Here is a 14,159-nt window from a genome sequence, read left to right on the forward strand (position 1 = left end):
AGCCGAATCAATGAGAGGAAAAGTGGCCACAGCTTGCAGATGAAAATGAATAGGAAAGCAAAGCCTAGTTTCCCCGCTTCTCAGGAAGATATAAAAAGAAAAATTTCTTTTGCTTTTTGTTGAATCAATCTCTTTCAGCTGACTGTTGTATACATATATCAGTGTTTCATGAATTAAACAACCATCTAACTCCTCCACCCCCTCTTGTTAATGCTGACAGTTGGATACTCCAGGGTGGTTATTAGAGTCTCAAGAGATTGGATACAATAAATTACTTTTAGATTCTTCAGTGTTAACAATCGCACACATATATTTAAATGCAATTTGAGACTAGACAATATCGTCTAATAATAACACAATGTTAGATTATAGCTAGATAACTGTATCTGACTTCAAATCCACATTTTCAAATGTGCTAATGTATTTTTAATAAATTATGTGCGTGCAACTATTTAACAGTACATTTGATTGTCTCAAGCCTGTTTTCATCTGGCCATAATGTGGCTCCCCATGACATGTAGGCAAACGACCAAAATGTTTCAAAAATAGATAACTAAATTCATCTGATATAGTTTCAAATCCTTCTGATTACTGAATTCCAAATTTCCAACTATTTGGATGGAGATGAAACAAGTATATTACATTAATCTTGATGGGAATCATATCAAATTAATTTTAGTGGACACAGAACAATGATTAATACTCTTTTTCTCCTTATAAAAAAAATTCACTAAGCGAAAATTAATTTAGTTGGATCCAATGTGATTTAGTTACCCATTTAAAAACCTTGAAGCGCGTGGTATCTTTTTTTTTCTTACCTTTTCCAAGATTTTGTATATAATCTAGCGTAATTGATGGAACGAGTGCTCATCTGAGTAGACTCCCATATGAAAACTTTGAGGCAATTCATAATATCGGTCATTATATGACAAGAAATTACAGATGGAGATAGATAATCACAGGGAATTGGTGATTCATAGAAATGCATGGGACCGAAACACCACAACTTAAATCTTTGTTTCAGAGTCATATTAATTTGTTTTACCATTGTAGTGCTGTATCTTTATTCTTTTGTTTCTGATCTCATATAACATGATGCAAATTGAAAATTACGAGTACTTTTATTTCATTCTGAGAAAGAGGGGAAAAAAAAATTACATCCGTAACATTATTTATATTTATCTCTCAAACGATTCCTAAACCTTTGCATCATTTGACAACACACACCATCATAAGAAAAAACAGAGCAGAAGGAACGGAACATAGCAGGAAGGACTTCCCTAGCGACAACGTTTTAACTTCAATCAACTTCCTCAATCTTAGGCCCAGCACCGGCACCAGAACCACCAGACCCGGAGGAGCCATAGCCGCCACCCATTGGAACATCCCCACCGTCACCTTGATACATCTTTGCTATTATGGGATTGCACAAGCCCTCCAACTCCTTCAACTTGTCCTCGAACTCATCAACTTCAGCCAGTTGATTCCCGTCAAGCCACTCGACAGTCTCATCAACTGCCTTCTCAATCTTTTGCTTGTCTGCTGCGGCCAATTTTCCTGCAACCTTGTCATCCTTCACTGTATTCCTCATACTGTACGCGTAATTCTCTAACTTGTTCTTCGCCTCCACCTTCTTCTTCACTTGTTCATCTTCAGCCTTGTACTTCTCTGCCTCTTGCACCATCCTCTCGATATCTTCCTTGCTCAATCTTCCCTTATCATTGGTGATTGTAATCTGGTTCTTCACTCCAGCAGTCTTATCTTCCGCGGACACGTGCAATATACCATTAGCATCAATGTCAAAGCACACATTGATCTGAGGAACACCTCTTGGCGCCGGAGGAATGCCCTTCAGCTCAAATGTACCAAGCAGATTGTTGTCCTTAGTTCTAGCCCTTTCGCCTTCATACACTTGAATTAGCACACTGGTCTGATTATCAGCATAAGTTGAGAAGACTTGCTCCTTCTTGGCGGGAACGGTCGTGTTTCTTGGAATCAAGGTCGTCATCACACCACCAGCAGTCTCAATACCAAGGCTGAGAGGTGTAACATCAAGGAGGAGCAAATCTTGAACCTTCTGGTCACCTTCACCGCTCAAAATAGCAGCCTGAACAGCAGCTCCATAAGCAACAGCCTCATCAGGGTTTATGCTCTTGCAGAGTTCCTTGCCGTTGAAGAAATCTTGCAACAACTGTTGAACTTTCGGAATTCTTGTTGAGCCACCAACGAGAACAATATCATGAACCAGACTCTTATCAATCTTCGAGTCGCGGAGACATTTCTCCACAGGTTCCATACATTTTCTGAACAAATCCATGTTCAATTCTTCAAATCTGGCTCTGGTAATAGTAGCATAGAAATCAATACCTTCATAGAGCGAATCAATCTCAATTGTGGTCTGCGTGGTGGAAGACAAAGTCCTCTTAGCTCGCTCACATGCTGTCCGCAAACGCCTCAATGCTCTAGCGTTGCCACTAATATCTTTCTTATGCTTCCTCCTAAACTCGGCAACAAAATGATTAACAAGCCTGTTATCAAAATCCTCACCTCCAAGATGAGTATCACCAGCAGTAGCCTTCACTTCAAAGATACCCTCCTCAATCGTCAGCAGCGAAACATCAAAAGTGCCCCCACCGAGATCGAATATCAGCACGTTCTTTTCACCAGTCCTCGATGCCTTCTTGTCCAAGCCATAAGCAATAGCAGCAGCGGTAGGCTCGTTGATGATTCTCATGACATTCAACCCAGCAATAGCACCAGCATCCTTCGTTGCCTGCCTTTGAGAGTCATTAAAATAAGCAGGAACAGTGACCACAGCGTTCTTCACAGCGTGACCAAGATAAGCCTCGGCAATCTCCTTCATCTTAGTCAACACCATAGAAGAGATTTCTTCAGGTGAAAACCGTTTCTCTTCGCCTTTGTAAGTAACAACAATCATAGGCTTGTCGCCAGGCCCTGAAACAACCTTAAACGGCCAGTGCCTCATGTCGCTCTGAACCGACGGGTCGGAGAATCGCCTGCCGATGAGTCGTTTGGCGTCGAAAACAGTGTTCTGAGGGTTCATGGCGACTTGGTTTTTAGCCGCATCGCCGATGAGACGTTCCGTGTCAGTAAAGGCAACATAAGAGGGAGTGGTTCTGTTGCCTTGATCATTGGCTATGATCTCTACGCGATCGTTTTGCCATACTCCAACGCAGCTGTAAGTCGTTCCAAGGTCTATGCCGATGGCCTTGCCTTCAGTTTTTGCTGCCATTGTGCAGAAATTCAAGAACCAAGAAAGTGTTTAACAGTTTTACAGAATGAAAGGGAGAATTCAAGAATGTGATTTGTGTAGTGAATTTGAATGCTTTGCCGTTGTTTTGATCTGGTGAAAGATTGGGGTTAGTGAGGATTATATATATATAATGACGAGTGTTTAGGCGGTGGAAATGTATAGAGAAGGTCAGAAGTTGGTGGAAAGGATTGGGAAAAGGGAAGTGAAAAGTCCGGAATATTGCAGAGGTGCCGAGAGAATGAGAGTGGACACCAGAGAGTTCTGGAGGAACACAAGGTTTTTTTTTTACATTTTTATTTAACTGGGTTGTTGTTTTATTGACCATAGTAGGCCCAATTTAGCAAATGAAAATGGGCTTCAGCTAAAATTTAGTTGGGTTTAACTGTTTTGAAATCAAGAGTTATTATTAGCACCCACGTGGTGTACATATTGGAGAGATCTAGTTTTCAGTTCCGGGCCGGAACATAGTAGTGACAAAACTGGGTCGAGGCCCAAAAAAAAATTTTCACACATATTTTTTTAATAGATAAAATAACATACTTCATCTAGTGCCAATGGGCTCAACCCATGAGGATCCTTGAGTGCCTGGGTTTAGGTATCAGTAATGGCTTGGACTCGATTTCACGTCCAATAAAGTTAGGTAGGGGTTTACTTGAGGTAGATTAGATATCCTTTCAGTATTAAGTGAGAATCGACCTTCGCGTTGTGTCATAATAGAATTATTAAAGAGAGTCTCGATCGACTTCTACTCTTAATTTTTGGTGGTGATCTTTTTCTTTAAAACCATTGAATTCCTAAATTAATAGAAAAATTCAAAATCTTTTTTTTTTAATCTTCAATCCAAAAACTCACTTTTCCATTTCCTCATATGATTCATTGTCGTGCCATTGATTGATAATATTGGTTAAGTATTTAGTTTCTTTCTTTAATTTTTTAACTAATATTTATACAGTTCCACTTGTATGTTGATACTTCCACCGAGTATGACACGAGTTTCCTAGGTCACTACTTTGGTGTTATTATGAATATTATATGTAATAGATATAGAGTGAGCTTTTAATCATGATTCTCTGATCATATTGAAGTCATAGATAAGTTAAAAGACAAAAAAAAAAAAAAAAAATTCCATGTACAACATAATAAAATACGCTGTATTGAAATTTATATTTTTTTAGCTTTTAGTTTGTTATTGACTATAATATAATTAGGAATCCTTGATAGGAAAATTATTTTATAAGGTAAAAGTTCATTTAATCCCTAAATTTTGAAGTTAGTACTCGTTAAATCCTTATATTTTTAAAAATACCTCAAAAACATTCCAACCATTAAATTATTGACACCCTTGCCAATACTTTTTGTTCCTTTTTTACTTGCTTTTACAATATTAACTTCTTATAATAATGCCTCTTTTTTTGGGACATTAATAAAAAGAAAAAAAATTCAATTACCAATTTAACCAAAAAAAAGAATAAAAAAAAATATTAATTTTTGTTGAACACTCTTATGAGGAGTTAATATATTATTTTTAAATTAATGTCCACAAAATTGTTAATTTTGTTTTACAATATTCATTTTTTTGTGCATACATGAGCCTTCGTAAAAATTAATATGCATTCCTTTTATTTTTGTTTTATTTTTTGAGATAAATTTGTAATTTAATTTTTTTTCTTTTTATTAACTTAAACAAAGAAATATTATTGTAAGAGGATAATATTGTAAAAGCAAGTTAAAAGGAATAAAAAGTAACGGTATGAATGTCAATAGTTTAACGTAACGATGTTTTGAGATATTTTTAAAATTACAGAACTAAATAGACACTAATATCATAAAATAGAGACTAAACATGCTTTTACTCTTATATATGTGTGTGTGTGTGTGTGTGTGTGTGTATTGTCATGTTCTACACACACACAATAATAATTGTTTTAACCGTTTATCTCCCTTGAAATTCGAACTTTGGTAAAATAAAGCTGCTTAAAAATCACTTGGCTAGGCCCTTGAGGCCATTATATGCAATACATAATTTCATTATTATTTGTGTAATATAAACATTGTGAAGTTTACATTTTGTTTCATTTGTTTTACCTTTATAATATTACCCTCTTACAATATTTTTTTGGACATTACTAAAAAAAATAATTAAATTACCAATTTTAACCATAAAAAATAAAATAAAAATGAATAGAATATATATTAATTTTTGTTAAACACTTTGCTTAGGAGTTAATATATTAGTTTTTTTTATTAATGTCTAAAAATTGGTAATTTAATTTTTTTTGAACATATGTGAGTTTCCACAAAAAACTAATATATATTCTTTTTTTTCTTATTTTATTTTTTGTGGTTAAATCGGTAATTTTATTATTATTATTATTATTATTATTATTATTATTATTATTATTATTTTTACTAATCTCCATAAAAAAGAAATACTATTATAAGAGGGTAATAGTATAAAAGTAAGAAAAAAGAAACAAAAAGTAATGGTAGATGTGCCAATATTTTAACAATAAGCATGTTTTCAAATACTTTTAAGTATATAGTGATTAAACGAACACTAATCTCAAAATATAGTGACTAAACGAGTTTGTTAGGAAATATATCTTATTTTTCAATAAGGATTTCCTAGGGTATTTTATAATTTAGTAGGATTCTATTTAAGGAATAAGTAATTTTTCCTTTAAGATTTGATTTATTCAAGGAGGAGTACAACTAATATAAGAAAGTGAATAATTCTCATACAAGAAAGGAGTACAACTAGTATAAGAAAATGAATTACTATATATACGGAGGTTGAGCTCACACTTGGTATAACACAGCAATTAGTTCTCTGTAAGTAGACAGTTTCCAGTGTGAAATAAACAGTAAGTCTATTTAGAGATTGAGTGTTATTTATTTGATATTTTTACTTACAAGATCTTGAGTGGAATTAAAATTCCGTAACAGCTTTTTCCGGTAATACTTTATACATCGAAATTTATATTTATTCACTAAGCTCTAAGCTCGTTAATATTTTATTTTAACCGATTTTGCCCAGGTTGCCTCCAGGTCTTATGCAACTTAGATTACAATCAGTTGAAGTTGAGGCCTTGGCGTACATATTTCGTGATTTTGTATGTATGTATGTAAGCTTTTTTTGACTCATGCATTGTATATATATTTGCATGTGAAACATAAAAATGAATGTTTAATTGTTTACAGCCTCCAGCATGCTCGTATATTAGTGGAGGCTTGAAGTCGTTTTTGTTTATTCATTTATTTCGTGGGAGGTGGCTGCCTTACAGATTATGTAAGGGACGCCCCTCTAATGGAAATGGGACCTCTATTTCATTTGTTTTGGGGTGGCGTACCTGTAACTTGTGAGGTAGCTTCCCCCTATTTTCGTGATGTTATGAGTTTCAATAATCAAGATTCGCCTTAGGCGACTAAAAGGTACTCTACTTTTATTTGGGAGATTGTTTGTTTCTCTCCTAATAAAATTAATATACACTATTTATTCCTCTATTATTTTTATAATATTTAAAAAAATTCCTCAGCTCAAAAAATTTAAGAGAAAAGAGGGATACATATATCTTTTATTTGATATTCTATGTTGGGAAATATAAAATAATACTTATTATAAAAATACTTAAAAACATCAAAAGTCACAAGAAAAATATCTTATTGTTAATTTTTTTATTAATTCCGAAACCTATATTTCTTATTTTTAGTATTTCAATCTTTTATTTTAATTACAACGTATGTGATTTATTTAATTTATAATTAATATAAAAAATGTATTCGAAAATAAAGATAATACTATAAAATTTTAGTGTCAGAAAATTATTACGGATTATAAAAATATTAGAGAATAAATAGTATATATTGATTTTAATTTTTTTTTTTAATTTGGATAATTTATGACGTTAAAAATTAAACCACCTTTTTTGCTTTACAGAAAGAGAACAGAAGTGGTGTAAGTACGGGTTCAAACAATGCAAGCCGTTTGACCCGCGTCTACTTTAAAATTCTCATGGCAAGATTTCTGAAATTAGGGCATTGATGAGCGTTTCACAATCCCGAAGTTGTCATCATTTCAAAGATTTTCAGCAAACGTCCAAGTCTGCCAAATTTGAAACTATAAAAATCAACTTTCTGACATCAATATGATGTACTTGATTTAGCTCTATTAATCATGACAGTTGTGGGAAATTGTTTTGTTCCCATCCAAAAATATCTCTACGCGGTTCGCGAAACATACGATAGACTGACAGTGAACAAAAAAAGGATCACAAGAACTACTAGGGTGCATAAGTTTACCATGAGGTACTCAACTTTCATTGAAGAGAGGAACGACGATAGGGTAAGAAATTTGATAAGAGTTTTATTGGAAACAGAAAAAGGGTAATAATTGGATCTTGAATGATCACCACCAATTATGAGTTGTCACCTTTTTTTTTTTTTCTTTTACTCTTTGAAATTTGTAATTAATTACTAATTTTTGGGGTGAATTAGTCGACTGGAAAAGCAATAATAATTCCAAAAGAAAAGCATTTAGAAGAAGCAGGAGACGAAATTTATTTTTTTGGCCAAGTCAAGTGTAATATTTGTGTATTTGATGTAGGGAGGTGGATATGTTACAGATTCTGTAACATACGCCCCCCCACTCCATGCACTCCACGTGTCCCCGCATGTGGAAACAAAGCAAGCAAATGGCACCCTTGGGGAGCTGGCCAATCAAACGTGAGTATTTAGCAGCCAGATTTAATGTATGATTAAATATATTTCTCCCTTATATTTTATTTGCTAAAATTTAGATTTGTATCACTTACCGTAAATTTACCCACAAGCGCCATCCATTATGCTTTTTTCAGTGACTAATTCAAACCAAACCTAGTAATTAATTACAAATTACGAGAATAAGCACCGGGGAGGAACAAGGAGAGGAAGGTGATGAAGTTTTTCATTTTTATTATACTTGACTTGACTTCTTGTCATAAAAAATTCAACAAAGGGGGCATATGTAAGTCGGAAAAGATTTGCATGCTTTGAAAATTTTGCATGCAAAAGCAAAACTAGTGAAAGAATGAGGAATTGGGATATAATTGTTTTATTAGCAAGTAGCAACAGGTGTCCTGCGGGCCACAGAAACGATTGTCGCCCTCGCTACTCCCTAAAGCAGCCAAAAGCAGCCAGAGTCCTCTTGCTTATCTAGATCACTGACTTTCCGTGCTTGTTCAACTGAATTAAAAATAAAATAATAATCACTCTTATTTTTATTTTAAATTACCCATCATTTTGCACAACAAATTGAACCCTCATCTTTAAGTCTCACATTTATGTTGAAAATAATATTTATTCATAATAGTTACAGAAAGATCATGGAAACAACTATAAAATTATATGATTATAATATATTTTTTTGATTAACTATAACATCTTATAGCATTGATGTATTTTTTCTTTTTTTTTTTCAAAAACAAATATAACACCAGATGGTGTTAATACATATCCTGCTGTCATTTGAAAATTATTTTTAGATAAATATCAATACTCTTTATAAAAATACTTATTGGCCCAATTTTATTGTTGCCTTGACATTATGAAATGACTAAAGTATTATGCGTTGGCATGTGTTGGAGCAACAATAAAATAAAACATTTTAATATATTGCCACGTCATCTTTTTAAAAAATAATAAAAAACTAAAAATATCCAAACAAACTGCTACTCATAAAACACAAGATATTTTCAGTCAAACTCGCCTGCAGTCTCAGTATAAACTACATTTGTTTATTTGAACGAGAGTTGCAGTCGCTGCCTGGAGAAGGTGTCAGAAATTAGAATCAGGTCAAATTTGGTGAGTCTAGTGGCAAGTGAGGTGAAAAAAATATATATAATAAAGAAGACAAAATAGAATATTGACCATTCATTTTATTATTGTCATGTGCTACTTATTAATTTCTTAAAAGTAAAAAAAAAAATATGGAGATAAAAGTTGTTAATGGCTAACAACACTCAAGCCCGATGATACATTTTTTGATATGCCATATGTAATATTATAAATCTAAGAAAATATAGAAGATTATTAATAATAATAATAATAAGAAAGTGGTTCATAAATTTAAATCCATCTAAAATAAATAAAAGTCTAAAATCATGCAATAATTATTTAATTAGATTAATCGATGGTTTCTTACATCAACTTTGAGGGAGAGAGTTTAAGTCTCCTCAGTAATTATAAGCGTTTATATTCTTTAATTTTTTTTTATTCAACTTTCTCAATTGCACTTTTTACTTTAGGGCTTATATTATATTGGTATTCATGAGTTTATCTGTGTTGGATTTTAATCAAGTTTTTTTTTATGATATTCTTTTCTATTAGATTTCCAAATCTTATATTTATTCGACTTTAGTGAGTATTTTTACGGACTTATATGTAAATTGCATATTATATAATAATAAAAATAATAGATTCTGTTCATTACAGCATTATTTTTAAACTCAAGCCATCTTATTATTATTATTACAATAATATGACAAAATTCAAACCCCAAGCCTCTGATTTACTGTTGAGGGATTTTAAATTTACATCGCGCTTCGCCTTTAAATTTTCCACCAAACCTTAAATGAACTCAACAACACTTTTACCAGCACGTGTCAATTTCAGGTCCCATGTTTTGCAATTATCAACCCGCTTGCGTTTCTATGAACCTGCAGTTGTTACCTAATATGACCACTAACTGGTCTTTTATTTGAGGCAATTTAATTCTATTTTGTATTTATTTAACCTGCTAATTCCGGGACAAGTGGCTAATCATGATCTCTTTATTCTTTTGTGCGGGTGCTTCTACGTCATTAGATCAACCTCAGTAGAATCTAATGGTACTCTTGGCAACGAGCAAAACGTTAAGTCAGTTCTTAGTTGCCCCAAAGGCAACATAGTCTTCGCGTATCTTGAAACTGTTTAGCTTTCAATCATATATTCATGTCTTTGGGATTTAGTCAGACTTGTTTTCAAGTAACTTCTTTTAATTGACGATCCGAATTTTAATTTTGAGAGAAGTAGGGGTCGAAAAGTATGTTTGGGTTTTGTCTGCCCTATTTCTTCTTCATTTTTTTTTATAGAAAAGAATTATGTATCATAGATGAGTTTACTATAAATCTGAGAAAACAATAATGATATAAATAATGTTAGAGATCTTAATAGTCGATTCTAAATTTGAATTCTAATGATTAAAGTATTTTTTTATTAGATGCTACAGTATTAATTTTATCCTTATAAACTTCATTTTCTAGTAAATGAATAACACATAATAGTTGCAACTCAAGTTGAGACTCAACTATAGAAATTTTTAAGATGATTGTAATGAAAGATTAGTCATGAAGAGATTTTTCAGTTTTTAATTTTAATGGAGTTAAGGGATTTGATTTTAGAATAGTGTGAAAAAAAAAATTTAAGCCATAAGAGAGAGAGAGTGTGTATATAACCCTAATTTCTCCAATTTAAATTTGTGTGGTTAACTAGAGAGAGTTAAATTAAAAATCACTCGTTGAAGCTGAAAGGATTAAGCTAGTGGAGTAAATAAAGTGAGAAATTTACAAGAGAGATTTATTCAATTAAAAAAAAATTGGATTATTTGCTGGAAACTGGAATTACTTTGGGCCAACTAGTAATGTTCAACAATTTGGAATAGCCTTTCCCAAAAACCAAAAAAAAAAAAAAAACTTGGATTAGTCAAATGGATGAGGGAGGCTTTAGCAGTATATATATGGAGTACTGGAGGACTAATTGCCAGACAAACAAAATGGCTGTTGAGCTTATCTTCATCCTTTTATCTCTCCCAATCTTTCTATTATTTCTTTTCCAAAAACACAAAAAGACCTTCCCACCAGGCCCCCAAGGTCTCCCGATAATTGGTAACATACACCAATACGATACCTCGAATCCTCCACGCTATTTGTGGGAACTGTCGAAAAAATATGGCCCCCTCATGTGTCTTCATTTTGGTTCTTTACCAACCCTAATAATTTCTTCAGCCAAAATGGCTAAAGAAGTCATGAAAACCAATGATCTTCAATTCTCTGGGAGGCCAAATCTGACAGGCCAGAAAGCGTTTTCGTACAAACACATAGATGTGGCTTTTACGCCATATAGCAATTACTGGAGAGAGATGAGGAAAATATGTGTCATCCATTTGTTTAACGCTAATCGGCTGCACCAGTTTCGTCCTGTTAGAGAAAATGAGGTTTCCCGTATGATTGAAAAAATATCCAAATCGGCAAGTGCTTCAGAACCGGCGAACTTAAGTGAAATAATAATGTCTCTTTTATGTAACCTTATTTGCAGAATTGCCTTTAGCAAGAGGTGCGAAGACGATGACGGCCAAGTTGAAAGGGTTGGAAACAAAACCAGATTCCATCATATTCTGGCTGAAACTCAGGCCATGGCAGGGAGCTTCTTCTTTTCAGATTTTTTTCCTTTCATGGGTTGGGTCGATACACTCACAGGAAAAAATCGTCGCCTTAAAAAGGCTTTTGAAGATTCTGATAAGTTCTATCAAGAGCTTGTTGACGAGCATTTAGATCCAAACCGGCCAAAAGTTGATCAGCAGCAAGAGGATATAATTGATGTTTTACTTCGAATTCGAAAAAATTCTGAGACTAAAATTGATCTGACTTGGAAACATATCAAAGCAGTGCTTATGGTAATTAATCTAGTTTTTTCATTCAGCTTAGTTATTAAAGTTTGTGGTTGTTTCTATCAGCATTCTGTCAAATTTATTCTGTCTGAAAATCATTACTCATATAATTTTATCCTCGTACACCTCTCAGGACGTATTTGTTGCTGGCACGGACACGAGCGTAGCCACTCTTGTTTGGTCCATGACCAACCTAATGAGGAATCCCGCAACGATGAAGAAGGCTCAAGAAGAAGTTAGAAGTGTGGCAAAAAACAAAGGGTTTGTAGATGAAGACGACCTTGAGACATTACAGTATCTTAAGGCTGTTTTGAAAGAGACATTCAGGTTGCAACCGCCGGTTCCGTTGATCCCAAGATCAACAGCAGAAGAGTGCGTTGTTGATGGTTATAAAATAGAAGCTAAGACGCTCGCTTACGTAAATACATTGGCAATAGGAAGGGACAGTGAAGTATGGGATAAACCTGACGAATTCATTCCTGAGAGGTTTATGGGAACAGATTGTGTTGATTTTCAAGGACAGCACTTTGAACTGCTGCCATTTGGTAGCGGCAGAAGAATTTGTCCGGGAATATCAATGGCAATGCGCACTTTGGAGCTTGCACTTGCCAATCTTCTTTACAAATTTGACTGGAAAATGCCAGATGGGATGAAGAATGAAGATTTGGATTATGATATTCTACCCGGTGTAGCCATGCACAAGAAGATTCCACTCAAGCTTATGGCCACCAAATTTATATGATACTCATGATTTGGAAGGTTTAGTTTGGTGTTTGATATAACAAATCAATAAATTTGTAAGGCTCGCGTATGCATGCATGCGCGCTTTTCCTTTACTGAATCGGAATAAGAAAATGAAAATTGTTTGAAAAAGAAAGGCCTAAATGGGGTTCAATGTCTTAATGTTAATGTATAGAAAAGAGTTTTTCGTCAGTCAAAAGTCTTTGTCATCTTTTGTAATAATGAGTCTGGTCAACGTTTTTCTTGCAGTAAGTTCAGTCCAAGTCAAATATTATTTGTTGAAAGTGATTGGAAGTCCGTAATTTAGAGTATTTGAGTCTTTCCTATTTTAATGAGGTGTGGTGCCATTGATTGTTTAGTGGGATAAGCTCAAATAGTAATACTTTACAATCAGGGAAATATCTTGGTATTCGATTGATCTCCGTCGTATTTTAAATATAATACTATTTCAAAAAATTTTTTAATTGGATTATTTATAAAATTAATGATATTTATCCATACAGGCCATAATAGCACAAAAAACTTAATGTATAGTGTTGTTTTAGCTAATGAAACAATCAAATAAACACAGCCAAGCATTAAATAATCTAATAAAATACATTAATAACCTTAATTAAATTTTCCTCTTAATCATTAAAAAATTCTATCAAAATCCTCCGAATTAACACCATTTGGCCAATACCCAGATAATAAAAAGCCTCAATTTTTTTATTGAAGTAATAAATTAACTAAACAATAAAAAGTGTAGAAATTTACCTCTCCTCGTGAAAGCTTGAAGAAACGGCAAGAGAGGATTGGATGAGTGGAAACAGTGATTTGGACTAATTAGGAATTTGGGGATTTTTTACAATTCTTTATCATTTAAACGAGAAAAGCTCAAAACACATAAAGCTATAAAATGTTAATATGTGATATTTTGATATTTTTAAAATTTAGAAGAGGCTTTTTTGGTGTTTCAAATCAGTAATCGGCGAAATTTAAAAAAGTACTTGAAATTTTTCAAAAGCCCAGCAGGGTCCATGTCATTAGGTATAATTACCTAGCATGTTGCACTCGCATAACTAAATAATTCAATGGGTTAGTTAAGTTACAAACATCTTTCACATCTTTATTATTAACTTTGATAATAATTTATTTTTCAAGTATTTATATATTGATTGATACATAAAATATTGGGAATGACAATGGGCCGGGTTAGGCTCGGCCTTAGATAACACAAATAAAGGGTCTAAGGCAGACAAAAACCTAATTGTTTCACCTTTAGGTTGAGCAAATTGAGTTAGGGCTGGACTCGGCCTTTGTCTGAGTATGACCAATTTTTTTTTTAATTTTTTAATAGTTAAATCATTTAAATTTACCTCCCCTAATATATTAAAATTTAAACCTTTAAAACATGTTTAAAGTAAATTGAAGTTGAGGGCAACAATTAACACAAATTGCCCTAGTTTTTTTTTTTTGATGAAA

General features: G+C 33.2%; 2 protein-coding genes across 2 annotated transcripts; one reads left to right on the plus strand and one right to left on the minus strand.

Annotated features, from left to right (window-relative positions):
* Positions 1 to 1,102: 1,102 nt before the first annotated feature.
* On the minus strand, positions 1,103 to 3,520 carry LOC102625591 (heat shock 70 kDa protein 5). Its single transcript, XM_006493326.4, has one exon. The coding sequence runs from the start codon at positions 3,251 to 3,253 to the stop codon at positions 1,301 to 1,303; it is 1,953 nt and encodes a 650-aa protein (XP_006493389.2). The 5' UTR covers positions 3,254 to 3,520; the 3' UTR covers positions 1,103 to 1,300.
* Positions 3,521 to 10,979: 7,459 nt separating this feature from the next.
* LOC127903730 (cytochrome P450 83B1-like) lies at positions 10,980 to 13,111 on the plus strand. Its single transcript, XM_052444390.1, has 2 exons — positions 10,980 to 11,960; positions 12,088 to 13,111. Exons 1-2 carry the CDS (start codon positions 10,995 to 10,997, stop codon positions 12,694 to 12,696), a joined length of 1,575 nt encoding a protein of 524 aa, XP_052300350.1. The 5' UTR covers positions 10,980 to 10,994; the 3' UTR covers positions 12,697 to 13,111.
* The last annotated feature ends 1,048 nt before the right edge of the window (positions 13,112 to 14,159 follow it).

Source organism: Citrus sinensis, chromosome 7 (genome assembly GCF_022201045.2).
Source record: "Citrus sinensis cultivar Valencia sweet orange chromosome 7, DVS_A1.0, whole genome shotgun sequence".
Classification (NCBI taxonomy): domain Eukaryota; kingdom Viridiplantae; phylum Streptophyta; class Magnoliopsida; order Sapindales; family Rutaceae; genus Citrus; species Citrus sinensis.

Excerpts from the sequence above, each read along its gene's own strand:
- LOC102625591 (XM_006493326.4), bottom strand. The coding sequence starts at position 3,253 with ATGGCAGCAAAAACTGAAGGCAAGGCCATCGGCATAGACCTTGGAACG.
- LOC127903730 (XM_052444390.1), top strand. The coding sequence starts at position 10,995 with ATGGATGAGGGAGGCTTTAGCAGTATATATATGGAGTACTGGAGGACT. Across the intron at positions 11,961-12,087 it reads ATATCAAAGCAGTGCTTATG|GACGTATTTGTTGCTGGCAC; the intron begins GTAATTAATCTA and ends TACACCTCTCAG.